Here is a 27,721-nt window from a genome sequence, read left to right as displayed (position 1 = left end):
AACAATCTTTATCCTTTGAAGATTTTAGGCATAATAAGCGCTTTATGAAAATAAGTGCTTCCTACAATAGCATTCTTAAATGAGCTCTTAGCGCTATACATATTCCGAAATGTTCAATCGAGCTTTCGAAATTAGTACTAGTGGTGAGGAAGGATGAGGCAGTTAGCCCTAATGGTGAGGGAGCTCTTAGCGCTATACATATTCGGAAATGTTCAATTGAGCTTTCGAAATTAGTACTAGTGGTGAGGAAGGATGAGGCAATTAGCCCTAGTGGTGAGGGAGGGTGAGTCAATGAGCTAAAAATGAAGGCAGGTTCAAATTCGATCCTCCTAAATGTAACCGAATAAAAGACCAAGCATTAAGTTCGCCAGATCATTCGACGCTTCAGTGCAAAAACCAAAATCTCGGCATGGGAGCAGATAAAAACAAGTAACTGAAGACAATGCAGGTTTGGAAAGATATCCAAAAAGAAAGAGAAGGAAATTCTTAAAAAGCAGATGGATACACCATTCAACGTTTCCCACCTTAAATACAAAACCCAGCTTCCTACTGTATCCAGAATTTTAGCCTCCAAACAAAAAACCTCTTATGCCTTTCCTAATCCTAAATCCTAAGGTTGAGAGGTGGATTGGAGTGAGGGTCAGATGTTGGTCAGCCGGATAATGTTAGCGGCTAACATATGAAACAACAACTGTTTAGTCCTATCAATTGGATTGGTGGTGAGGCCAAATATAAAACTCAGCTGGCTGCTGCGGCATCATGCTCATCTGAGTTGCAATGCTAGGGGTTAATCCAGATGACTCACAAGCGCCATAGTAGTTCGGCTGAAATTGTTGGAAGAGGTTGTGATGATAATATGCTGTTGCAGCTGCAGCATCATAAGGAATCCCACACGGTATCGATTGAACTGCTGGCTGCATCGAAGTAAAATTGATGTTGTTGCTGCCGCTGCTGCATTGAGGACGCTGCTGATCATGGTTTACAGATGGTTTCTGCTCTTCAGCTTCGAGTGAGAGCTTTAAGCGCTTCGCTGCCCCACCGACAGGAAGAGAACTCTTGCCAATAGCTTCAACGTCATATCGATTCATCTCAAAATTTGTAACTGCATTAATACCCCTGAACTTTATGGCCGCTATGTCATATGCCTCTGCTGCTTCCTCTTCGGTGGCTGTTAACAATGAAAGGTCATGTCATTATTAAAAACTGCATGATAATTTTCTTCCAAATAAGCATAAAATTTGAATGCTTGGAGCCTATCAGACAAATCCAAGATAAAAAACTAACACATCCTAATTACATAAAAATCTTATGCTTGAATCACAGAAATTAAAATCAACTTGAAGACTTAAATTGGACTCCATTAATCAATATGTCACATATTGCAATGAAATGTGCTAGGTAAAGTTGTTACCAAATGTCCCAAGGTATAGGTCTTTGTTCCCGGCAACACGGCCTATCCTTGCTTGCCATCGGCCTTGTTGATGATGCCTGCAATATCAAATAAAACAATGCATGAGATACACAACTTGTTTATGTAACAAATATAACCATTCAGGGGAAGAAAAAAAATTGTACACCCAAACTTGACAAGGAATGTTCGAGTAATCTTTTGAATCTAGATGTACTGACCTTGTAACCCCCCGGTAAATAGAAGCTCCCCTCGAAAAACCACTGCTTTTCCTGTAAGTGAAAAATTGGGGACAACTGTTTAATTAACTGCACAGCAGACAAACACATAGCAAACAAAAGGGGTTTGAGCAAACCTTCTGAGTGACGCAATGAATTCTTGCTTGGTTACATGTTTCATATCTTCCAGTTCTTTGCTGTAAGTTGAAACCTGAGAACGTGAAAATCAATCTGCTAAGTACTAGTTCATGTTCTATGTCAGATTGCTTTACATGCAGAAACAAGGGATAGTCAATAGAATTAATTTGTTCATGTGTATTACTGGAAAGTTGGTAGTTGCAGTAGGACCCCAGTATTTCAGAGCAGCCAAATCATAAGCCCTTGCTGCCTTATCTTCCTTGTCATATCCACCTGAAAATTACAGAAGGTTAATAAAAAAAATTACTTTAAATTTTTGTTTCAAGGAAAAGTAAACTTCGTTAGTATCTTACCCAAGTAAACTGTAGAAAGAGGATCAGATGTTGAGCGACAGCCAGATAAACAAATCCCACATTTTATGCAAAAGGTAAATAAGAAATCATCATCAGCAGACACAGCAATCAAAATTTCCTGCTTAAGTAGACTAGCATATATTATAATTTATGAAACAAAAAAGAGGCATGTGATTTGCATGTTGATAGCTTAGTCTAATATGGATTGTCCCAATCACTACTTCACTTTTTCTTTTTGGGCTTATTTAAGTTAGAATCCAACATTTACTCTTTCTTCTTCTTTTTCCCACACAACACAAAGTCATGGGCACAAAATGCATATGAGATTATGAGGTTTCATGTGTGTGTATGGACAACGGACCAGAATCTAGCTCGCACTTTACCAGGCTACAGTCCAGGAGAGTCACTATCAACATGTTACGGCTAAAATAAAGGAAGCCATGTTTTAAATAATAAAAAATAATAAAAATTCAAGTGGGTGGTGCTTTGGTCAAACCCAAACTTGTGCAGAGGGATGAAAGCAAAAGCAAAAGTTAAAGCATCTGAGGTCAGAAGATATCAGAGAGTCATTGAGGTCTGCAAATTCAAGGTGTGAGGAGGGAAGTGAGGAGAGGAGGAGGGTGTAGGGTGTGGGTCGTGTCAATTCACAAATGAGTGGTACATTTTATACAGAGCCAGTTGAGATGGAAGGAAAAACCGAGGGCAAAGGGCCAGACAACAAAGCAAGGCAAATTAAAACCCACATGGGCAAAATGGCGGCACATCTGATCAAATCAAAACTGATTGAAAGAAAGAAAGAAAGAAAGAAATCAATAAATAAAAACAGAGCAAGAAAGAAGAGAAAACTCATCCGAACAGAAAATATAAAAGTACTAATTGTACACAGATACCATCAATCAATCATGTGAGACTGATGAAAAAGGAGGCTCAAGTGTCCCCCACCACCACCAGAAATCCACAGCCCTTCCCCCACATTAATTGGGCTTTGCCTTTGTATTGCATGCAAGCTTCTTTTCAGTGCTACAGTACAATCTCTATGCATTATATTATATGTGTATACATGTACGTAATTATACATGCTTTATTTTATACTGTGCACAATGCAGAAATTGAAGCAGATACATATATATATGGGGAGAGAGAGAGAGAGAGAGGACCTTGACGCCCTTTCCTGGCCTGACCCTCTCTTCTACAGCTGTTATCCCATAGATGCGCTTCATATCTACCCGTCCACCGGTGTCTGTAGCAAAATACAAAGATACAGTCAGAGACTTGTACTGCAGATACGAATATGACCTTCTTCCAGACAAGAGTGATGATACATCATACTTTTCAATTAAATTAATCAGTCAAATCCTCAAACACCACAATTTTAACACATTGGGTGGTCAAAATGCCCAATACCCAATACTCTTAATTAATCCAACTAGATGCATGCATTCACATTAAAATAAAAATTAATTAAATCCCATTAAAATTTGAGAAAAATTAATTAATCTCATAGTAATTTTCACCAAAAACAGCCATAAAAACCCAAAATGGATCATGAACATTAAAATTTGAAAGGAACCCAAAAAAATAAATTGATAAATAACAAAAACAAAAAGAATAGAAAATTAATTACCTAGTGACCCCTCTGTAAATTGAAGTCCTCTGGCCAAAAGTATCAGCGATCTTCTTAGAGCCGTCGTTGTCCGCGGGAACAATGGCTTTAGACTGAGAAGAGCTCTGGGTGGTGACCCCAAGCGACAGAGCATTTGTGCCACAGCTAGAGAACCCGCCTCCCAACTCGTTCCCGTTCGACTCAATAGAATGACCCGTGAACTCGCCGCCAGCGAGCTGAGTCGTCCGGGCCATGGTCGCCGAGTCCTCCACTTCCGAGCCCGAGTTCGTCGAAAAGGCCTGAAACCCAGTAATCGCCTTGAGATCTTGCTGCTGCTGATGGTCGCCAAAATAGGCCGAGCTCTGGTCGTACATGTGGGTCAGGGACGACGAGTCTTGGGTCTCTGTTTGGCTATCGGAATAGCGCACCATCGATGACGAATCGCCTAGAAAGTCCTCCAGCTTTGGAATAGGTTGGTGATGGCTCTGTGGGTCGATGAAGCTGGTGAGATTGGTTGAATCGGCGTGGCCTTGTTTGCTCTGGTTGTTGTGATCTTCACCGTCTGCAAAAAACCCTTGGGACTTGGGGTTCGTCCAGCCTTTGAGAAAGAGAAGAAAATAAAAAATAAAAAACAAAAACTTTGATTATTACGCACATGCAGTTGAGATAAAGCATTTATTTTCAACTCAAACAAAAACAGAAATTGCTTGTATTTTTCTCCGATTCACCTCCTCTATCAACCAAACAGAAGAGGAGGTTTTGGGATTTTCACGTGACCCAGTAAGATTTGAGTCAATTACCCAGAAAGAAGAGAAAGAAAGAATATAAATAATCAAACTAAGCTCAAGCTCTGTTTCTAGCTGACTGAATACATAAGCACAAGCATTTTCAGTGGAATTTTCTCAGCAACCAAACAGAGCATACAGAAAACTCGATTGAAAAAAAAGAGAGAGAACCCGTTTACCGTTGGCATAGAAGTTATCAAGGAAGTAGTGAGGAGAGGCGGTGGAAGATGTGTCATAGGGAACAAAGGGAGATTCAGACTCAGAGGACCTGAGCATTTCCATGGGAGACATTAAAGAGAAGGATAACCAATTACTCGCTGGAGCCATATTTGTACTTGCTTAAAAAGACGTTTCAGCCTATAGAGGGAACTCCTGTTTTTGTCTGCTTGTGATAAATCTGAAGAAGCAAACATGCACGGATCAGTATCACATTTGGGGAAGGAAAAAAAGAAGAGAAATAATTAAATTTTCTCAGGAAACAAACAGTGGAAGAAGAAAAAAAAGAGTGATGTACAAACAAACAACCACTTGAAAGAAAAGAAACCAACTTTAATATTATTTTTTTCCTCCTCACCCAAACAAAATGAAACTGCCTCAAACCGTTACTTAAAGCTAGCTAGCGAGTGGTGCCTAATCTCATCTGGGTTACGATAATCACGAGGTTACGGAGGAATTACTTCAAACACGTTCTGAGCTATCTAGAAGCAAGCTGAGCTTTGAAGTTCGAACAGTATTATTAAGCCAATCAATCCCTTGGAAACACAATGCATGCAAAACCCATTTGGGTTTAGCTCAAAAGCTTCAACTTGAACTGGCTTAGAGAGAGAGAGAGAGAGAGAGAGAGAGAGAGGATGAAGAAGGAAGGAAGAAGATAAAGGAAGAGGAAGGAAAAGGAAGATGTTGGGTTATTATAAAGAAGAGAGAAAAGTGAACAATAAAAAAAGGGATAGAAGGGAAGTTTGGGGGAGGACTAAAAAGACTTTTGGGTGAGGGCGCAGAAGAAAATTTGTCTGAAACAAGGTCGCGAAAGATCCGGGCTGGCTGAAATATGAGAATTTGTTAGGGTTCGTTTGTTTTCAGCTCTCTTCTCTTCACTGCCTAGTCTTCGTCAACTTTATATGACCTTTTTTATTTTTATTTTTACCAAACTGGCCTTTGGCATCTTCTCACTCCTCCAAACACTTGTCTTACATGCAATGCAGCTTTACTTGTTTAACTCTCTCACCCAGATCTGGTCTGCCTGCAACTGCTTGTAGTCATATAGACCCACCTCCAATTTCAAATTCTTTTTACACCGCCCTTTGGAATTCAATATTTACTTTTCTATTAAACCTGTTTTTTTTTTCAACATTAACTACAACCAAGTTCTAACCACCATTTTGGCACCCAAGATTCATTCACACATCTAGTACTATGTTGGCATTTTGAACTAGTGTAATGGATTTAGAAACTTTCAGAATTGGTGTAACTTGAAAGGTTCAAAAATACTTCAAGTGAAGCATTGATAACCCTTTTTAAAAAAATATATATATATTTGTAATTTGCGAGTATAACAAGGGCGGAACCAGGAATTTTTCAACGGGTGGGCTAGCTAAAGTTATTAGCTTTAAACTTTAGTGCTTTTTTTTTTTTTTTTTGGTACTTACAATTTCTATAGTCTTTCTAGAAATAAAAGTAAACATTAAATCATATAAACCAAGCTAGTTCATAGCTCCATAGACTAATTTTCAATAAGTTTTAACATAAACTAAATAGGATTTAATACTATAGTGGATTGAACATCTAAGATTTTTTACCTAGATTGACCTTAGGTGCTTTCATGCATTCATATTATAGATGAAAAGTTATTTTATGTAAAAATATTGATTAAGTATAAAAAATGGGTTTTCGAAATAATCATTTTCTCAAGATAATTTTTGGCGGCTTTTATTCCTCACACATCAAATAAGAAAACTTGATTTTATGGGATTTTAGTATGAAATATATATTGACTTAATGAGCCATCATTTTTAGGTTAAATCGTATTTGGCACTAAAACCGATTTTTCATATTTTGATTTGGTGAGAATTTGGTTTTATAGTATTTTTATTTGAATCCAAATGGGGGGTACTTCCTTATTTACATTGTAAACTTAAGTAAATAGAGTAATATAAAAAATAAATAAAAGTAAAATGACAAAGACATTTACTTAAATGTTGAAAATGGAAATAAGGTAATCTGTGCAACGCCACTGACTAGGCTAATATTGAAACTAAGTTAAATATATAAGTTTTATATTTTTTTTCTTAAAAAACCACAGGCTACAGCCCACTGTAGCCCTTGGTGTGGTTCCGCCCTTGGAGTATAATTAGAAAACTAAACAAAATTTGTTTCAATTCATGCACAAACTAAATATGGAAAATTAGGTAAAATGGTATTTCCTTATTACTTTTCTAGAATTACCAAATATAGAAAATGAACCTTTACTTGAGACTAAACATGAATATTTATTTCTTATCAATTTATTTTCGCGAACCAAAATATCATAAGAGATTATGAGTTGTCGATTTACGGTTTTTTCAGCCAACACAAACTCACAATTGTTCGAATGCCTCTATTTTGGGTCATTTTGAGCTCATAATTAATCATGGCCCAAATTTTTTGTCTAATGGTGATTTTTATATTTAATGGATTATTTTTTAAACTTGGAAAATTTTAATTTTCCCTCTCATACATACCCGATAAAAAAGTGAAACTAAAAATAAAAAAAATGGCATTTCATCTTTCATGCCATAATTTAAAAACCCCCCAACTGTTGTTCTCAATCTTTGAAGCATATCCAAAAGAGATGTTAAATTCCTACATGGACATGAAATAACAAAATTTGAGAGTTTAAGGGTATTTCAATCGAGTATTCAAATCCTATATGAATTTGAAAATGAGGAGAGATATGTCAAAAATAACATCTCATAAAGTTTGACGTCAAATATTATTTTAATATTTTTTCAATCATGGACTCCATTATTATTCATTCTCTTTTGAAGTTTTTATGCATCATATACGCTCCATTTTACTAAGTGTTATATTACCATATAAACCATCACATTCAAATTTAACATTTTATATTTTACATCTCCCTTAAAGATGCTCTTTGATAAATTTAGCTAACATGTACATGTGTCTTCGACTTGCCCCATATTGAGGTAATTTGCTGATTTCCACTACCAAGCGACATTTGACCAATGTATGGCCCCATACTGAAGACTGATGCTTACTTTTGTTTTGTACTTAACATTCACCTCGTGTTTATCTTATTGTGATTTTTGTTGGTGATTTTTGTTGGAAAGATTTTATCGTACTTTGGGTAAATTGCAATTGGGCAGTTAAAAACTAATGTCATATCTAACACGCATTATTAACCTAAAAAAATTAAATATAATAAACCTCACCAAGTACAAGATTATTTATAACCGAATTGTAAAGAATTACATATACATAATTCCATTATAACTAATATGCTTATAAAATCAAAGAAACATGAAAGTAACTAAATTAAAACGGATTTTCATAACAAAATTCGTCATCCAATCTAATTATGTTAGATTTTAAATTTTAAGATAAAATCCAATTCATCAAATTTATTGAAACTGCTCAAATTTGATTAATATTGTATTAAGGGCTAATTTGCGATTGCTGTCACTTTAAACAAAATTACTTATGATGTGCTTTGAAAATAATTAGCTAAAAGTAAAGTAGCTCTATGTTTGGTAAACAATATTTTTTAAAGTGCTTTTAGTACAAAAACAGTGTCAAAATTGTTTGGTAAATTTTAATATGAAACTGTTGTAACTGTGAATAATGACTAAAATATACATGATGTTAAAAGTGTTATGCACTAATCATGTGGTGGTGGTGGTGGTGGAGGTGGAAGTGAAAGAGATGTAGGTGAAGATGGTGGTGGTGGTGAAAGAGGTGGTAGAGGAGAAGGTGGTGGTGGTTGTGATGGCGGTGGTGGCGGAGGAGGATGTGGTGGTGGTGGAGGCGACGGAGTTAGATGTGGAGGTGGTGTCATTTAAAAAAAATTAATAATGGTATTTTAGGAATTACAAAATTCATTGAAGACTCATATCTGCTTTGTTTAAAAGCAGTTTTGAAACTGCTCAAATTTGATTAAGATTATATTGAATCAGAAGATTTAGGGACCCAATAACAAACATTTGATCATTTTCTGTTGATTTTCATGATCATGAATAAAGATATATACCCTAAATGGGAGGTGATTTAATTTTTCCTTTCTAAGTATAAAAGAAGGCAAACAAAGGCAAATTAAGCCAAAGGGAAAAGCACTTTTACGAGTTTGAACCCCCTCTTTAATTGGTCAAAGAAGCAACAATGCAGTCTTACAAGTATAGGCCGCGGTTAAGCACTTTTCCTGCTGTGAAAAGTACCAAACAAGGCCAGGAAAAGCTTTTGGGTTTCGGCTGGAAATAAAAAACAAGTGCGAGACCAGCAACCGAGAATACCGGAAACAGTAACCCCGATCATCAGGGTTTTTTCTTTGCCCTGCGAAATTAATTGAAGGGCTCTCTCTCTATGTCTCTCTCTCCACCCCAGCTTTTCAGGCAAGTGATTTTGGCAAAATTTGTATAAAGCAGGGTCTGCAGATTATCATATGTTCCTCGTATGCCACCCGTATCTAGCTAGACCACCAAAACCTATCATATTTAGTCAGTAAATCTATCTCAAGAATCTATTATTTATTTGTTTACAAATGATTTTGTTTTTAATTGCTTTTTATTTTTATAAATTGTTTTTTGTTTTAATCTCTTGGTAAAATAGGCAGAGGAAGTGGGTTATGTTGTGTGCAGTGGCAACATGTTTAGGATTTTATGCGCATAGGGTTCATAGTAAGTTAGTAACTCAAGGTAAAATACTCAAATCACGCTAGGTGGATTTTTTTATATTAAGTTCATCTTTAAAAAAAAATTCAGGAAAAAAATTATTCATTATGTTTTTCTTTTTGGTTACTAGCTAGAGTCTCTATAAAAATAATCATACAAACCAATAAAACAAAAAGTCATTTACTCATTTAGTTATTCCGAGATAAATAAACAAACATTGTGTATTCAATAAATATAGACATAATCACGATAATAATCAAATGATTTCGTACATCACTATTAACTAGGTATCAAACTCATCACAAATATATATCGTCATCGTCATCTATGTGAGTCAAACCGACACTTCCTCTAACCAAGTAGAGATAAATATGATATGAATTAAATGAGACCATATTACGAACACTATTGTCCTTAATTAGTACTTTTCTTCAAATAAGAGTATCCTTATAAGAGAATGAGAGTGTATACTCTCTTGTTTGACTCTTTTTAGGTCTTGCCTGACGAGGTTAATAACCTTATTGTCTTTCTCTTTGTTTTGCGAAGCCAAGACTCAAGTATAGTAGCCATATAAAATCTCTCTCTAGGGAGCTAGCCATAGCTAGAGTTGCAAACGAAACCGATTTACGCATGCATGAAGACTTTGACCATAAAAATACAAAACGACACACGTAGAGTTGGGCTACTTTGTTGGGCACATGAAGGCCACCAGCTAACCCTACCTACGCAAGCAAAATGGCAAAGTATAGGTTTTGACGTTTCTCATTCATTTCGTTTGTAATTAACTGGGGCCCTGCTTGCTGCTGATTTTGCATGAGAAGTTGTCTCTCTCTGCGGAATTCGTTGAGAGAGAGAGAGAGAGAGTACCTGAAAGGGACACACCATGACCGTGCTTGCTTTGCTTCTGGACTGTTACGAAATATAAATGATATATTCTTTTCGTTTTCAGGCATGCATGTACACTGTTTGGCTGCTTCCAATTGTAACAGACAATGCAACCGTGCAACTTGCTTCTATAATATTGACGTGGGAGCACAATTTATTTATGTTGAAAACTTGACCAAACAAGCCATATCCTGTATGGTCTCTAATTATATTGCACTTACTTCCATCCCTGTCTTGTTCTGTTAATTAAATAATTAGAAACCAAAGATATTTCTTGGCTTGTAATTAACTACTAGCAATAAGAAGATTCTATGATGTAGACATTACAAAGACAATTTAGGTTCAAGTGGCCTTTGGCAATCTTCCAATACTAGGACCAACAAAGTTTTGGAACGTTACATGTAACGGTTGGTCGACCCGATTAGGTTTCTTCTGAGATAGTTTGCGACTACTTTTAATTGGAAGTACTTATGTTTTTAAACACTTTTATTATAATAATGTTGAAATTTTATTATAAATTTAAGTGCTCACTAAAAAAACACGTGGAAGTAATTTTTGAATAAGCACCTAGCATATGCTTCTTCAAAAAGCGTTTTTATGACTCGAAGTACTTATAAGTTTTTCTGCTCTAAAACGAAAGTTTCGTACTTCTAACCCTTAAAACCTTGTATGTTGTTGCAAAAAAAAGCGCAAAATTAGGTTTATATTTTAGGATAATACTAGACAACTCAAATTTTTCTCCCTACCCGAGCACGTCGAAAATGGAAATACAGAAACTGATACTAAACCATATCATAAGGCTCTACTGACTATGGTCAGTTCAACAAAAAAAAAAGCTACACGTTGAAGGTGTATGTATGTGCTTACAAATTAGTCTACCTTGTTATGCCGATGAGACCTTATAATACTATGATTTCATACACTACGTACGCTTTTGTTAATTCAAACAAGTATATGTATAAAGTTGTAAAATACTTAAAATTGCGGCTAAGTGTGAAATTTCCTTATACGGGTCAAGAAATGGGGGAGAACCCAAAGGTCAACATTATCGCCTATTTGGTTGACCATTGCTTCCATTGAACTATTTGAGGAGCTCAGAAGTCTCCACCGCCCACCGCCACGGCCATCTCTTCAAGGGGTTGCTCACAAAATGCCACCTCTTCGAGAGGCAAGTATCTCTCTCAATAATATATTGACCTTAAAAAGCAATACATTCATAAAAGTTATATAGATGATGATGGCAATTCTAAAATTAGAAATAAATAAATAAATAAATAAATAAATAAAAGGGAACAAAAAAAGATAAGAAAAAGGATAAGATTTGGGGCCAGCTTGACAATATTAAATTAGTCAGAAAATATTTGAGATCGAATTTGTCCCACAAGAAGCAGTCAGCAATTTGGGTCCAAAGCAAAGCTTAGCAGACCAAGTTGCAGTATTTGTTCACATTTATATGCATGCTTTGTTCATCCTTTTGAAACGGCATGTTACATCACACGTGGTGCACCAGACAAAAGGAATGTGAAATCCCCAAATATATAAACAAAGTTTGCATTTGCATTTGCATTTCCATGCACTTAAAGTACACGTCTCTCGCAATCCAATCTACACTTGCATTGTTTTTCTTTATATACAAATCGAAAAGGGTCATCTTACAAGAATCAAACCATGCTATCCTACACCCCTCCATCTCAACCGTGAAAATTGAGCCACGTAAATGACACGCGGCATTGTGATATGCATATGTATCACAACATACAATAATTCAAATCTCATCAAATTTATTCATTAAATAATGTGTAAAGGAGGTTTTACGACCACATCATGAGCAAGCATAGCTATACTTTAGCATGAAGTGACTCTAACCGTTTCCAAGCTCCACCATTTTGTGTAAAATGTATATATTTTTTTAAGTCAAAATGTGATAGCATTTTATTCGAAGAGAAGGATAAAACAAGTACAAAAATCGTGCTATGTTTTGGAGAACTAGGCGAGTATCTCTACACCCAATGAGTGTTTTGAACTTCGGCTACGAAGTAGCCTACCCTTTGTAAATGTTGAGAAAATATTAAAGATTCTATATAGGCCCCCCAAATAATAAATCTGTATTTTGACGCCCTCTATAAATGAAAGTTAGTTCCATCACGATACACATGTCATAATCTTACTTATTTAAAATAAATGAACTTCAGAGTAGGTTTACAAGTTAAATAACACATCAAATTGTCACATCATTTAGCGATTAAAATTCTCTGAGTAGTCTCTATTTTATCAAAGAAAATCTCGTATTCAATTCATATAAATGCAAAAACGATTAAAAGTAGGTATTCAATGTGAATATTCTATTTTTTTTTATCAAAAGAATTTTGGTGAATGAATCTTGCTCCATAGCATATAGCATATGTGATATGATGTATATCATCACCATCACCTACTTTAACTTGTCCCATGTTGCAAATAATTGAATTGAATGGTGATGATGATGATGATCATCGTTCTTATCTGAGCCAGGCTCCCCCCTTTCCTTTATTAAAGATTAAAGATCCTTGATAGACTCGTGTAATCACTACTTTTGACCTTTGACCCAAAAAGCACGTGCGCTGTGGCATCTTTTCCTTCAAAATATATCTCGGTGATTTCGGTGACGCACGTGCATTCCCCTGTCCCCGACCCCGACAAGCTTCTATTAACTTAACATAATCATGCCTTAAATGTTAAAACTCTCTTTTTCAATTTTAACTGACAAAATCACATTTACTTTTTTTATTTTATTTTTTTATTCGAGTATTTTTGGATTTAATAAGAGCCCAATTGCTGTATTAAACTTCCACGTTGATTGGGTGGGTGTCTAAATAAATTTTTGTTTATTGGGTCTCTGTTGAATCTTTTCCAAGTTTCTTACAATGATCAGAATGACTGGCGCCTAAATCACACATGATGTAAGACCAAGTTATGATGAGATTTCCATCTTTTTTTTTTCTTTCCCTTTTTCCCTTCTGAGGATGTAATCATGTTCCAACACTTTAGAATGACACCAAAAATCATATCATGCCAATTTACTAGCATCTTCAGTTAGAACAACTTTTGGACAGTGATACTTTGCCTTTTGATTTGTTTGAATTATTATGTTTTCTGTCATTCATAGAATTTGTTGGAATTATTAGGTTTTCTATTCGTCATAGGAGAGTAGGAGAAAAACTTGCATATACGGGAGATACCACTGTGGCGTTATCCTGAGTTAATTGTCTATTGTCATATATTTTAACTTTCCGACATCACAATGTGTGATAGGTTTGGGATACCGCTACAGTGACATTTCCGTTATATGTAAGTTCTTCTTATAAAGGAGAGATTTGTACTTGAAATTTTTTTCAATATAAAAAAAAAACAAATAGTATTATTAAATTAAAATATTGTTGATAACGAATTTAAAGTTGTCATACTTTGAATATGAGTGATTAATAATGTGGATACTTGCTTAAACATACGTGTTTTATAAATTGACATATTAGCTTGTTAATTTAGACATCTCCATTTTCAATAAACATTTTTTTTTATCCGACGGCACACATCTGTTAAAAGATAACATATGAAAATGAAGAGAAGACACACTCGCCTAATCTCTAATGACATAGCCCGATTTTTATACTAGTTACTCAGCTTTCTTCAATAATGATATTAAAAGAAGTTGTATTCATTAATTCTGTATACACAAAAGAAGTTTAGAACTTAGGACCAAAAAGAGTTATGCCTAATAGATAAAGGAATAGGAAGAATTAATGAATACAGAATGATCTTAATTTTCTGATTCATGTATGGTCTCAGCTAACTTTCTGGACTTGGAAGAGAATTAAACATCCTTGACAAAAATAGATCCCATTCCCATGCTCGGAATTTATAGTATGGCAGGCTTGGCAGGCAAATGCAGGCGTGGAAGTGCTTTTACAACATGTATATTGGGATTGGGTTTTTAGACTGCTCGGAAATTTGGTGGATAATCATAACCTGTTCTTGAATATTTCTTGCAACTTGCAAGCACACCATGAATGAACTCAGGCCCAGTGACCAGTAGAAGAAACCCAAGGCAGAAATGTCATTGGCTCAAGGCAGGCCTTAGCTAGCCTTAGCTACCAGCCTGACTCTGATGAAAATTTACTTCATCAAAGCCCATTGGCCAAGTAGAAAAGTGGGCCATTGTTCACGTTTACATCATTAATATGAGCTGACAGAATTTGTCTATGAACTGATATATCAGGACACGTGTTTGTACTTCTTAAAATTAAATTAGGCTGACGGTGAGGTTGAAATTAAATTAGATAGGAAGGAGCTTGATTTATGAGGCTGGTGTGATGTGACTAATACCACTTAATTTATTGTCTTTGCCAGTGTTAAGGACAGTATTCATGTATAGAGGTTATGTGTTCGGACACACCTATTTTTTTGGAGGAATGATAGTAACTTTTTCTCTAACATTTTTTTTTTGTGGACATTTTCTATTCACGTTGTGATATGTGTTAATTTCTTTACACTTAAAACAATGTCATTAATATATCATACAAACTACTTTTTATTTTTCAAGTTTACTTTTATTGAATATATTGACCTTTTTGTTTTAATTTACAACAAGCTAATCTTTTTATAATTTTTTTTTGGAAGACTTTGGAAAAAGAAAAAGGAGAGAGAAATTTTTTAAAATAAGCTAAAATTGACAAAATTGCCTTTATTTATTTTTGGATTTCCCAAAGAATCCTTTACATTTGCATGTCTTTGATTTAAAAGTTGAGAGGTTTTTCTGTCTTTTTTGAAAAAACTTTGGGTTTTTTCAAAAGTGAAAGTTTTTTTATGGCTAAAACCTAAATTTACTTTTTTTTTATTTACCACTTTGTTAAAAAATCAAATAAATAAATAAACGTCAATTTTTGTGTGTGGTATTCTCTAGAAAAATGAAACTCCTATTTTCTCTTTGTTTCTATTGGTCATTGATAATGGCTATGTAAGCATCACATGTGCAGCTTTCGCCTCAGACAAGTTTTTAGTGCAAAAAAATCATCCTTTGAGCATGTTCTTAGCAGTATCAATCAATTGCGGTCTAAATTTTTTTTGTGTTTAAAAAACAGGTGTCCTCTCTTGAAAAGAAAAACATACATTTTTTATATAATAAAAAAACAAACATTATTTTTTCAAATAAAGCTGACTTTTTTTTTTTTTTTAAATTTTTTTAACAAGGAGATAAAATAGTTACAAAATAATAGGATAGATGAAAGAAACAAAAAAGCTAATACATTTAATAAGGGTAAATTTGGAAAACAAAAAGTAGCTTGTGTGATGCATTAATGATATTGTTTTAAGTGTAAGAAAATTGACACATATTATAAGGAGAAGGGAGAAAATTTAAAAGAGAAGGTTAGAGAGAACGTTACTAGCATTTCCCTTTTTTTGTAGAATATTTTTGATCGAAATGAAAGACGAGTCATTAATTCAGACTGAGACATGTCGTAGAAATAAAAATAATACTTAGCATCAGATAAGAAGTCTTTGTTAAAGTTCTTTTCAAAGACAGACAACGTGTATCAGCAGCAACACACAATTGTCCTTAATTGGTCTGCTGCGTATAATAAACGGATTATGAAGAATAGTTTTTATGCAATATGACGATGTTATTGTATGACTATCTTAAACTAATCATACATTATTCTACAGAAAAATTATAACACATAACAATATGTAATTGATTTGAAATACCGCTACAGTAACATCACGATGCGATAAGTTTCTTCTCCAAATTATGCCCCAAACCTCATTTTAATCCGTCTGAGTCACGGAAATCTCACAGTCAAGTCCTGAAAATATCTTTCCAGTCACATGGGGTTTTGTCTCTTTCTATGACATCCGTATTAAGCTCAGCTTAGGAGGGCCTACTTACGTAGATTTCAAGAAAGACACCAAGAGAAATTTAAACCCGAAAAATCGTATCAATGAAAATGGAGGACCAATCCTCTCCACGCTTACCGTAGAGAAAATTCCAAGACTAGGCCGTCCTATTGACAGAGAAATTAGAAGCATACCAACAATATTCAGTGTCCAATATTATCTAACTTACCCTTGTCTCTCTTTGAAATCAAATCTCACAAAGTTTGAACAAGAACTCAACTGGGATTCTAAGTGATTGTTGTTTAGCTTTGCAGCAGGTGAATTAAGCTGTGTTTCATTAAGCCAATTGAAAATGGAAGCTCAAGAAGAGAAGGTTTATGTTGCACTTGGGGATGAGCTGCAAGATGGATGTAAGACCTTGGAGTGGACATTGAGGAGGTGGAAATCTCAGCCCATTTCCATTGTCATTCTCCATGTAACCTACAAACTTTCAGGAAAAGATTATGTTTACACCCCATGTAAGTTACAAAATTGAATTTCAATTTCCATGTCTTTTGTAACTCAAATTCAACTTGCGTTTTACTTGTTTTTTGTTCTTGGTTTTTTTTTTTTTTAAATTATTTATAATTAATTTTAAATTTTTTGCAGTTGGGAAGCTCCCTGCAAGTTCTGTAAGCGATGAGAAGTTGAAAATTCTAAGGAAGTATGAGGAAGAAAAGATTGACAAAATCCTTTCCAAGTATATAGCTTTCTGTGGCAAGGTGTGTGGTATAATGAGGAGAAATAGGACCAACGTGCACATGGATCTTTCTGGTGTTTCTTCGTTTTATTTTTTATTTTTTATAATTTGATTCATTTTCATTTTGTTCATAGGTAAAAGCTGAGATACTTAATGTGGAGAAATATGAGGAACCTATTCATAAGGTCATCCTGGATTTGATTTCGGGGCTTCATATAACGAAATTGGTCATCGGATTTGCATTCATCAAATCATCATCATGGTATGCAACAGCTTAATTCTCAATCTTTTTAATTTAATCATAATATGTGGTTTAAAATTGTTACTTAGATGCGTCTTTGTGATTTAATTTCAATATTCATTTTGCTTCTTTCCCAAGTATAGGAAAGCAAAGACAGCAATCGGTGTATCATTTTACATCCATGAGCACAAGGCTGAGTCCTGTGACTTATTCATAATATATGGGGGGAAAGAGGTTTTTCTGAGAGGAGAAAATGATCAGATAATCATGGAGGATGATAAAGGAGTGATGGTTGCAAAGCTGAAAGACGAGGTCAGCTTCAAATTTTTTATAGAAAAGATGTTCCTGGAAAATCGTCGCAGCCCATTTGCTTCATCAACAAGAAAGGACTCATCCAGCATGCAAAACCACTGGGAAAATTGTGTTCAGGAAATTGAAATGTACTACCAAAAGTTGTGTTCAAATTTGGATGGAGAAGAAGATTATGAGCAGGAAACTGGTAATTCTCAGCAGCCTAGTCCAACAGAGGCCTTAATGCTGGAAATTAATGCCAACCCTAATATGGTAAGATAAAGATGAGTTTCAAATTTCTATAGAGAAACAAGAAAAAGATTTAAATGACTTTCTAACTGATGCATGACAAAATTTTGGTACACTTTCAGAGCCTTGCAGAAAGAATTGAGTCTCTTAGAAAAAAAATAAGTGAAACTCATGAGAGAATACGACTGAAGAAAAAAGAAACCAAGGCAAATGTCGAAAGGCATGCAAAAGCAGAACGAGTCATTTGTTTATGCGAGCGCCGGGTAATGTATACAACGAGGAATACTTTTTTAAGATGATTATTTGATTTGTTATGTTGTAAGATGTGTTTTATGACAGCACATTTGGACATCATTTTTCTTAATCAGCTGTTATGATTCAAAATCTGACAACAGAACACATCAAACCGTAAAAAGCTCGGTTTTGTTAACTTATTCCTTGATTTCCATTTTATCACATTGTGGTTTTGTAGGCTCAAGAGATAGAGGTTCAAATTAAAGAAGAGGCTGGAAATCGAACAGAGTTGAACAAAAAATTAAACACCGAAAAAGAACAACTCAATGAAGTAATAAACGACATTGAAGAAAGCAAGAACAGGATAAAGTCAGTCATAGAGCTTCAATCTGAGCTTTCACACGAGCTCCATCTTTCCAAAATGGCAAAATCACAAGCGGAGGCCCAGCTACAGAATGAAGTGGTTAAACGTGCAGAAATGGTGAGAGAGATTGAAGTACTGCGGCGCGGAAGAGATGTTTTTCGACGGAGGATCGAGTTTTGTAGAAAAAATGATGGCACAGGAATGGCAGCAAGGTTGAGTGAATTGAGCTGCTGTCTTAGGGAGTACACAGACGAGGAGATCAAACTGGCCACTGATGATTTTTCAGAGCTTTTTAGATTGAAATCGGGAAGTGATTTGAGCAGTGTTTATAAAGGGCGTATCAACCATGTCCCAGTTGCTGTCAAAGTTCTTAACCAGGCTAATGGACTCTCCCAAGAAGATTTTCAAGCTAAGGTAAACAATAAGAAATGCTAACTGTGTACTTATTTGTTTCCTCAATTATTTGGAAAATATTCTCTTGCTAAACTAATATTATCTGATAGATGTTTTGTTGTTTGACTTTAGATCGCACGTCAAGAAATAACATGATTAATGTTAATAATAGACTTGAAATCTAACAACACAATCCGACAAGATTTTAAAGCGATTTTAAAAGAAGCTATTTAAATTGTTTGTCCATAACCAAGTTTGCCCTGTGCCTCATTAATTATTAAATAGGTTTAAGAAGAATGGTGTAATTTTCAATCTAACAAAAAATTCTACGTATGTGTAGGTGAAGCTCATCAGCCGCATTAGACATCCTCATCTCCTTGCCATGATGGGCTACTGCTCCCAGCCAAGCTGCATTGTCTTTGAGTACATGCATAACGGCAGCCTGCGGGATATCTTAGGCAATCGGGCCAGGGCCCTCTGGTGGCACGACCGCGTCCGCATTGCGGCCGAGGTTTGTTCCGCGATGTGCTACCTCCATATGGCTCGGCCCAAACCCATTGTTCACGGTCACCTCAGCCCATCCAACATCCTCCTGGACCACAACCTTGTTGCCAAAGTCAGTGGGCTTGGGCTCAACCAATACAACTACGACGAGAGCCAAGTTGGATGGGACATACGGGGTTTTGGGGTTTTGGCTCTCAATCTTCTAACTGGGAGGAATTGGATTGACAAGGGTATGCTCATGGACAGGGCGGGCCTGGTCCGGGTTTTAGATGACAAGGCTGGCCCATGGCCATTGGATTTGGCAGAGGGACTTGTGGGCTTGGTGTTAAGGTGTTTGTCCATAAACAATGGACCCAATAAGGATTTAAAAATGGTGACAATAATGGGAGAGCTTGAAGAAATCAGAAAAAACGGTGATGCTCTAGTAGCAACAGAAGGATATGGTTGTGTAGATGGAGACGTCTCCGTTGATGTCCACGTGTTGTCCTCTGCCCCATATTTCAGGTAAGATGAATAAATAACCATTTAATAAATCTTCCACTTTGCAACGGGTTTATAGCTCAAATATAAAAGGATATTTATTTTCACATCGAGATTCTAGATTTGATTTCCCTCCTCCCAAATATGTGCTTGTTTTTGTTTTTGCACTTTTATTGATTTATTTATTGGGTTTTTTCTTCGTTTGTGCTGAAAATTAACATAATCATGGTTTGTTTTTATTTTTTTGGGGGCAGGAAGTAATGAAGGATCCACATGTAGCAGCAGATATGGATTTTCATATGAGCGAGAAGCCATTGCAGAATGGTTGCGAATGGGGTGTGATACGTCTCCGATGACAAATTTGAAACTTGACCGCAAGATTCTAGTCCCTAATCACAACCTCCGTTCTCTTGCTCAAGACTGGCATGACAAGAGATCACTTTCATATCCATAATAGTGAAAATAATTGCAGCACAATGTATACGATTTCTTTATTGCTTTAGTTGTGTAAACAAATTTTTTTGCATGGAAAGGTTTTTAAGTCAAGTAGTTAAGAATATTTATTTTTACACAGGAGGAGGTCATGAGTCTGATTCCTTAATCTCCCTCCTCCATACCGGAAAGAAAAATGTAATTCTTTTTTGCATAACTTTGAATAAACCAAAAAACAAAAATTATAGGCCCTAAAGTATCTGCTAGTTTACAAAAGAACTAGACTCACCAATAGAGTCTGTTTGTTACAAAAATGCTTCTAACATCATTTTGTGGTAAACTGAAAATTACTTACATGTCATAAAAGTGCTTTGTGCAGAAGCCGGTCGTTTAATAAAATTTTTGATGTGCTTATAATAAAATTGTTTTTGACAAAAGCACTTACGAACAAAGAATTTAGAAGCAAAATATTCTTCCGTAATTAAAGCAGAAATGCAATCTTTGAAAAAGAAGAAGAAAGATTGCCTCATTATTTTCAAGCTTGGAGAGTCGTCAAAAGAATTTTCAAGAAGCATATTCCTAAAGATTCAGAGAAGCAGTTGGTAGATTACGTAAAATTGTTGTAATTCCCCATCATCCCTAAATTGTATTCATTTTCTGAAGAGACTGTATGCTTAGCCGTAGCCGTACGTAATTGGTTTCTATTATTGTCAGCTAATATAGATGGGATTCGCATGATGCATGCCAATATTTTATAAAGGTCAACCTTCTAGATTCCAATTGCATTACCGTTTATCACACAACAAAACTGATTAACTATATTAAGAATTATCTAATCACCCATTTATACCTACCCGGTAATATAGTTTCATGATTCGGATCATTTAATTTTTAGAGTATTTTCACCCATTTGTCATGGCAAAAGGTAAGGAGAGGCAAATGTTGTTACTATTCACATGAATAGTGTCTGCCCTAACAATTATTTTGTTGGTTTTTCACCAATTGCCATGGCAACCTAAAGACAATCACTATTCACATGAGATATGAGGAGAGGAATTTGTATAGAGTTTTGGTGTGAGAAATGAATAATATAACTAGGTATTTATATAATTTTTGTTGTTGAAATTTTGGGTATTTTTTTTCAATTTTTTTTGGTTATTTAAATTGGCTGCTGACGTCGGCATTGGTCAGCTTGCCCAGGCAGCAGTCCATGCAAGTCTTGCCTTTGAGCTTGCCTAGGTTGGTGGAGCTCAACTCTTGCCCTGGGTGGTGGAAACTACATTGGGGGCCTCTTACCTAGGCTGGGGGACGGTCCCATGAACATGTTAATATGGGCTATAGCCCAGGGAACTTGGTTTTTTTTTTTTTTTTTTTTTTGGGACTGAATTAATACTCTAGCCTAGGCATTCAGCTGACTGACAAGAAGAAAGAACAGACAGGAAGAAGAAAGAAAGAAAAAGGAAGAGAGGAAGAAGAAGGAAAAAGGAATAAAGAAAGAAAGAGAAGGGAAAAAGAATTTTAAAAAAAAAATAGAGGGGGAGATGATAGACAATCTGAAAGAAGGAGAGAGAGAGAAGAAATAGAATAAAAAAGGAGAGAGAAGAGGAAATAGAATTAAGAAACGGATGTGTGTGTTGGGATGAGATATATGTTTTTATTTTATTTTTACTTCAATTCTTTCTAAATATTTTATACATGTGTAGCTCTCCTTTGTTTTTTCTTCGTCTTTGTTTCCCTTCAATCCCTTCCAAATATTTCAACAATCTTATCAATAATTCCAAGATTTTTGTATGTTTCAAATGTCAATATAATATAATAAAAAAAGTTCTAAAGATGATGAAGAAAAGATATTAAAAAAAGAGGGCTTATAATATTTTTTGTTTGGTAACAAACAAGGGCTTATAATTTACCCACAAAAATAAATAAATAAAAATTTGGCCCACGAATTTAGCCAATGCCATTTTCAAATCCTGAATTCGTTATTAGCTAGGGCCTCCCGCTGGAACTGCTCTTAGATCCCAGTCAAAGATCCATACAAAAGATCGATATTCAAATTAGAAATAAAGTTGTCATCTAATTGTAATCGAATAAGTAGACGAACACGGTAAATTCGTTGAGCAAACTAAAGAAATTATAATATTAACAAAATTAGCTAGTCGATTTTCGATTTTGATGATTGTTGAAGGAGAATATAAAAAATGAGCGATTTGGATCGGAAAATAATGTTGTAAGACCCCAATAAAGTGATTTGTGCCATAATAAATTACACGCGGGCGGGTATGTATTTGAAAGTTTCTCATGATATAGATATACGAGTATCGTTGCTTTGCCATACTTGTATACTTGTATGTTAAATTACTTATATTGTCGTAGTGCGAATTTGAAACTCACATTCAGTATTGATTTACTGTGGTCTCTCTTTAAGATTGCGGGCATGTGGGGGGTGTACTGTCGAATGTTGATTTGTCATGCCCTCTGAGACACAAGAAAGTCCAAGGCTGACCCTCCTGCTGTCGTGAAAAGATAAAAGGCGAAAAATCTTTTTCTAGTCTATTTGACAACCCAAACAAACCTTGAGAAAATAATGGATGCCCCCCAGCATTCCACATCAACTTTATCTTTCCCCTCAAGACTTACTGATTAGATATATTTTCTAATCCTTCTCTGCTGATTGGTGGTGTATGTATTAATTTATGCAGTTAAATGCATATATAATTCAGGGAGGGTCTTACTGTTTCCCAGAAACCAAACAGCTGATTTGAGGTAGTAGGCAATGGATACTCAAGCAGAGAAGGTGTATGTTGCCCTTGGAAATGATATACAAGATGGATTTAAGACCTTGCAGTGGACACTCAAGAAATGGAATTCAAAACCAATTTCCATTGTTATTCTCCATGTAACTTACAATATTTCCAAGGATTTTGTGTACACTCCATGTAAGTTGCAGAAATGGCTTTCAATTCCCTTGATTTTCGGTATGATTGGAATTTAGCATCTTTTGAATTTGTTGTTCCTTCTGTGTTTCTATCAGTTGGGAAGCTCCCTGCAAGTTCTATGAATGATGAGAAATTGGAAGTTCTTATGAAGTATGAGCAGGAAAAGATTGACAAGTTGCTGTCTAAGTACATATCATTCTGTGGGCAGGTTAGTTAATTGCTTAATTTGCTCCTTTGATTGCTGCTGGAATTGGTTCTTATGCATTCCAGAACTTTGTTTCATGTTCATAGGTGAAGGCAGAATTGCTCAAAGTTGAAAAATGTGAGCAACCAATTCATAAAGTCATCACTGATTTGATTTTTACACACAAAATAACCAAACTGGTGATGGGATTCACCTTCTTGAAGACTTCATCTTGGTATGCCACAGCATCTACAAATAAACTTTCCAGAACAATTTAAACTATTCTAGTAATTTATTGTTCTTTTTTATTTTGTGGAAATTATGATGTGAATTACTTGTCCTTGATTGTAGGAGAATAAAGAGTGCAGTAAGTGGATCATTTTACGTTCATCATCACAAGCCCGATTTCTGTGAATTTTTCGTAATTTGTGGGGGAAGACTGGTTTTCCTTAGAGGAGAAAATAACAAAGGAATCCTGGAGGATGATCAAGGGGTGATGGTTGCAAAAGTGAGAGAAAAAGGCAGTTTCAAAGGTTGGCTAGCAAAAATATTCAATGAAAATTCAGCAGATTCCCTGGACACAGTTTCTCACCCCTCTCTTATATTTTCAACAAATCCCAACTCCTCAAATTCACAGAACCAATGGGAAAGTTGTGTCCAAGAAATCGAAAACTATTTCCAGCATCTGTTGTCTTTGAAATTAGATGAAGAAGAAGACTTGGGGCAGGGAAATGACAGAGTGCAGATCAGTCCAATGGAGTTGGCTAGGCCGGAACATGCGGATTCGAATATGGTAACTGTTAGCTAAATATCAAAATATCAAAGACATTTTCCTGCTACATGTGGCCTTAAGTTAATGTTAATTGAATTATTTATCCGTCCTGATGTCTAATTTTGAAGTAGGTAGAGAATGATGCATATAAATTCAACGGCTCCACTAGGCTCTCTTGCTTTTGTACCAAATACCAAATATTTTTCTTTCCTCTCTCATCTTTCTTTTTGACCTTGGAAGCATAAGACAGTGATGGTTATATTGGGATGATAATTTGGGTGTGTTTGGTGCTTAGACTTTGCGGCCCCCAACTTGAAACATGACAAACCCTTTTCATTTTTTAATGAAGGGACAGCCCAAATTAAGTATTATAAAGTTCCTTTTGATTTGAAATTGCAGATTGCTGCAGAAGACTTGGAATCTAGGAAGAAAATGTTAAAGGAAGCTCAAGAAACAACCAAGTTGAAACGAAAGGAAGTCAAGGCCAATGCCGAAAGGAGCACCAAAGCAGAATGGACCATTTCTTTATGCAATCGTAGGGTAATACATTTGTATTCAAGTTAACCAGTTTGTTTTTCTAATTTTTAATCTGAACTTTTATGTTGGATGGTTAAAGTGATTTATGATTTGTAGGCTGAAGAGCTTGAAGCAAAGATAAAAGAAGAGGTGACCAAGCGAGAAGAGTTAAAGAAGGCATTAGATTCTGAAAAGGAACAGCTTCATGAAGTTATAATGGACACTGAGGAAAGCAAGAGTAGGCTAAACTCACTTATGGAGCTCCAGTATGAACTCTCAACAAAGCTCCACAATTCCTCATTGGCAAAATCAAACAGAGAGACCCAACTAGAAAAGGCAGTTAGCACCCGGGCAGAGATGGTGAGGGAGATTGAGGAACTGCGGCAGCAGAGAGAAGTTCTTCATCGTCGAATCGAGTTTTGTAAAGAGAAGGATGCCATTGGAATGGTTGCAAGGCTTAGTGACACGAGCTGTGGTTTTAAGGATTACACAGCAGAGGAGATCAGATTGGCAACAAATGATTTTTCGGAACGTTTGAGAATTAAACCAGGAGGTGACTGGACTAGTATGTATAGAGGGCGCATCAATCATGCCACAGTTGCAATCAAAATGCTCAACTCAGCTAATGACATCTCTAAGCAGGATTTTCAAGCTAAGGTAAACAGTCTGTTGGGAACGTTTGTGTTCTGTTTTCTATTATGCTATATTGCTAAAAATGTGCAGTCCACGTTCATACTTAATTGACATACGTAACATACCGTACTTCTGATTATTTCAAATTGAATGAAAATGTTGATGCTTTATATATGTAGGTGACAGTTCTTAGCCACATTCGACACCCGAATTTGATCACCATGCTTGGATTCTGCACTGAGCTAAGGTGCATTGTGTTTGAGTACATGCACAATGGTAGCTTGAGAGACGTATTTTTAAGGGACATATTGTTCTCCTCTCACACAAGCTCTAAGACAAGAAAGCGGACCCTAGGGTGGCACGACCGTGTCCGAATTGCTTCTGAAATTTGTTCAGGCCTGGGCTTTCTCCACACGGCGAAGCCGAGGCCCATTGTTCATAGCCGACTTTCCTTGTCCAACATCCTCTTGGACCGCAATCTTGTAACAAAGATCAGCGGTTTCGGGCTCTCCCTAAGTCATGATGAGCAGAGTGTCCGATCGGATATTCGGGCTTTAGGGGTTTTGATGATGCATCTTTTAACTGGAAGGAATTGGGCTGGGCTGGGCCAGGCAATGAACATGGATCAGGCAGCTGTAGTCCGGGATCTAGATGAGATGGCTGGACAATGGCCGTTGGATTTGGCAGCGAAGCTTGCGGGCTTAGCCTTGAGGTGCTTAACAAGTAACCGTGGGCCTAGTAGAGATTTGAAGCTGACAACAGTGATGGAAGAGCTCAATGAGTTGAAGAAAAGAGCTGATGATTTAGTTGCAAGTGAGCGGGCCATGAATAGAGATGTAAAAGCAAAGGACACCAGTGATGTACCCAGTTTTTTCCTCTGCCCCATTTTTCAGGTTAGTTAAACCCTAAACCCTAAATCTTGAATCAGAAACGAATTTAGTAAGCATAATTTACTGTGGTAAAGTGTAAACATGGTTAATTTTGCAGGAAGTGATGAAGAATCCACATGCGGCAGCTGATGGGTTTTCATATGAACTAGACGCAATAGAGGAATGGCTAAGAATGGGGCATGACACATCGCCCATGACAAACTTAAGGCTCAAGCACACATTTCTTACCCCTAATCATACCCTTCGTTCCCTCATCCAGGAATGGCATAATAAGAGATTACTCCCACCTCCATAACACACACACACACACACAGATAGAGTAAATTCAGATTAGAGAATTATGAGGCCCAGAGAGAGAGAGAGAGGAGAATTGAGGAGAATTGAGCTTTTTTTGATACTTTGTTAATAAATGGATTGGTGTACCTCTTGACCTTTGATGCTTTCCTGGTTGTATTTGATATGAGGAACTGTATTTGAACTTAAAAAATCTGTTGTAGATTGTAAGAGCGATTAGCTTTACATGTTTTTATTTTTTTTAATAATTATAATTTTTATTTATCATTATTTGAAATGAATTTTGATTACAATTGGCGTGAAATTGAACAATCTTACGTAGATTATAATGAATCAGAGAAATATCTTTTTTCTCAGCACTCCCTCAAATTTCAAATAATTTTCACAAAATTCTTTTTATTTGTTGAGGCCCCAAAAAATTCAGGGTTGGCCCCAAGTAAATTCTCAGCCTAGTGTGACACCTTATTAAGAAAAGACCCGGTTCGGAGTACATGAAATTCGTCATGCAAGCTTGCACGATTCATGACCATGTGTCATGCCAAATAAATATGCAATCCATCACGCTAAGAATTAAAATGAGCCTATAAAAGACGCTAGCTCTACAAGCTCATGCTAATTATTCCACCAAGCATCATGTCTCTTTTCAAAGACGATAAAATTCAAGCACGCCAATCGACATGTCATGCCAAGCATGAAATTATTATTTCACACCTAACCACGCTATAAGTTTAAGTGGGCCCAAGCCACACAAATGCCCGGAGCTTGCTAAGTGGGTTGTGGTATGGATGGTAACGAGCTTTCATGAGGCCCATTAATGAGCCGAGAAATGGAAGTTTTGGGCTATTTGGGAGCCCCAAAACTCAAGCCCATTTTTTGAGCCTAAATGTGTGGGTAAGCATAAAAGAGATAAAAAAAACCCAATACTTTAGGAAAAATTAGCCAATCATCTCAATAAAATAGCCTATCATTTAAGGAAATTATCCCTTCCCTTAATGGGCTAACCTATCACTTTAGCAAAAGCCCAAGCAGCCAATAGCATATCTGTAGTCTCCAGCACTTAGCTGGAAACGTGAACCATGATGAAAGCCAAAGTGTTATGTCGATGAGTTGCTGAGAGGCTCCAGCACATGGGCATAGCAAGCTTCATAAAGAAGAACATTCAAAGATCCAGAGGATAATAGCGTGCATAGGTTGCTAGGAGGAGGGGCACTCTTCAAACCAACATACATACCCATTTCTTTCCCCCCACAGATCTAGCCATGGAAGAGGGAAGGAAAGAAGGAAAGGAGATAGCTGAAAATGGGAGTCCCCCATTGAAACAGCTGCGGGAAAAGCCTAGAGCTCTCAAAAACCCTGTCTTTGTGTGATTGGGCAGAGAGGGTTTCATCAAAAAGGATGAGTCAAAGGAAGAGAAGAGAAAGGAAAGGA

At 36.1% G+C, this 27,721-nt stretch overlaps 3 protein-coding genes across 3 annotated transcripts; 2 read left to right on the top strand and 1 right to left on the bottom strand.

Annotated features, from left to right (window-relative positions):
• Nucleotides 1–461: 461 nt before the first annotated feature.
• On the bottom strand, nt 462–5,622 carry AIL7 (AINTEGUMENTA-like 7). Its single transcript, XM_008238038.3, has 10 exons — nt 5,080–5,622; nt 4,685–4,902; nt 3,742–4,318; nt 3,275–3,357; nt 2,118–2,126; nt 1,949–2,037; nt 1,764–1,837; nt 1,630–1,680; nt 1,412–1,488; nt 462–1,168 (listed from the first exon to the last, which is right to left on the bottom strand). The coding sequence occupies exons 2-10, from the start codon at nt 4,830–4,832 to the stop codon at nt 705–707; spliced, it is 1,572 nt and encodes a 523-aa protein (XP_008236260.2). The 5' UTR covers nt 4,833–4,902; nt 5,080–5,622; the 3' UTR covers nt 462–704.
• Nucleotides 5,623–16,241: 10,619 nt separating this feature from the next.
• LOC103335911 (putative U-box domain-containing protein 50) lies at nt 16,242–20,182 on the top strand. The gene is given in 10 exon segments (XM_089051827.1): nt 16,242–16,659; nt 16,790–16,902; nt 17,015–17,142; nt 17,265–17,685; nt 17,784–17,924; nt 18,134–18,673; nt 18,993–19,626; nt 19,629–19,660; nt 19,891–19,923; nt 19,926–20,182. Coding segments are annotated over 10 exon segments (2,373 nt in total). The 5' UTR covers nt 16,242–16,493; the 3' UTR covers nt 20,091–20,182.
• Nucleotides 20,183–22,624: 2,442 nt separating this feature from the next.
• LOC103335035 (putative U-box domain-containing protein 50) lies at nt 22,625–26,518 on the top strand. The gene is made up of 8 exons (XM_008238027.2): nt 22,625–23,004; nt 23,100–23,212; nt 23,296–23,423; nt 23,540–23,981; nt 24,360–24,500; nt 24,594–25,133; nt 25,289–26,002; nt 26,097–26,518. The coding sequence occupies exons 1-8, from the start codon at nt 22,842–22,844 to the stop codon at nt 26,292–26,294; spliced, it is 2,439 nt and encodes an 812-aa protein (XP_008236249.2). The 5' UTR covers nt 22,625–22,841; the 3' UTR covers nt 26,295–26,518.
• Nucleotides 26,519–27,721: the final 1,203 nt, after the last annotated feature.

The sequence above is a fragment of the Prunus mume genome, linkage group LG1 (genome assembly GCF_029339155.1).
Source record: "Prunus mume cultivar Tortuosa linkage group LG1, ASM2933915v1, whole genome shotgun sequence".
NCBI lineage: Eukaryota > Viridiplantae > Streptophyta > Magnoliopsida > Rosales > Rosaceae > Prunus > Prunus mume.
The sequence above is the reverse complement of the archived record's forward strand: the minus strand, read 5'-3'. Positions and strand labels throughout refer to the sequence as shown.

What these genes read in the sequence shown, in the direction of transcription:
- AIL7 (XM_008238038.3), bottom strand. Translation starts at nt 4,832, where the DNA reads ATGGCTCCAGCGAGTAATTGGTTATCCTTCTCTTTAATGTCTCCCATG. An exon ending in ATTTACAGAGGGGTCACTAG is followed by an intron (nt 3,358 to 3,741) that starts GTAATTAATTTT and finishes ATTTTGCTACAG; the next exon opens with ACACCGGTGGACGGGTAGAT. An exon ending in TTCATTGCGTCACTCAGAAG is followed by an intron (nt 1,681 to 1,763) that starts GTTTGCTCAAAC and finishes TTTCACTTACAG; the next exon opens with GAAAAGCAGTGGTTTTTCGA.
- LOC103335035 (XM_008238027.2), top strand. Translation starts at nt 22,842, where the DNA reads ATGGATACTCAAGCAGAGAAGGTGTATGTTGCCCTTGGAAATGATATA. An exon ending in ACATATCATTCTGTGGGCAG is followed by an intron (nt 23,213 to 23,295) that starts GTTAGTTAATTG and finishes TCATGTTCATAG; the next exon opens with GTGAAGGCAGAATTGCTCAA. An exon ending in TTCTTGAAGACTTCATCTTG is followed by an intron (nt 23,424 to 23,539) that starts GTATGCCACAGC and finishes CCTTGATTGTAG; the next exon opens with GAGAATAAAGAGTGCAGTAA.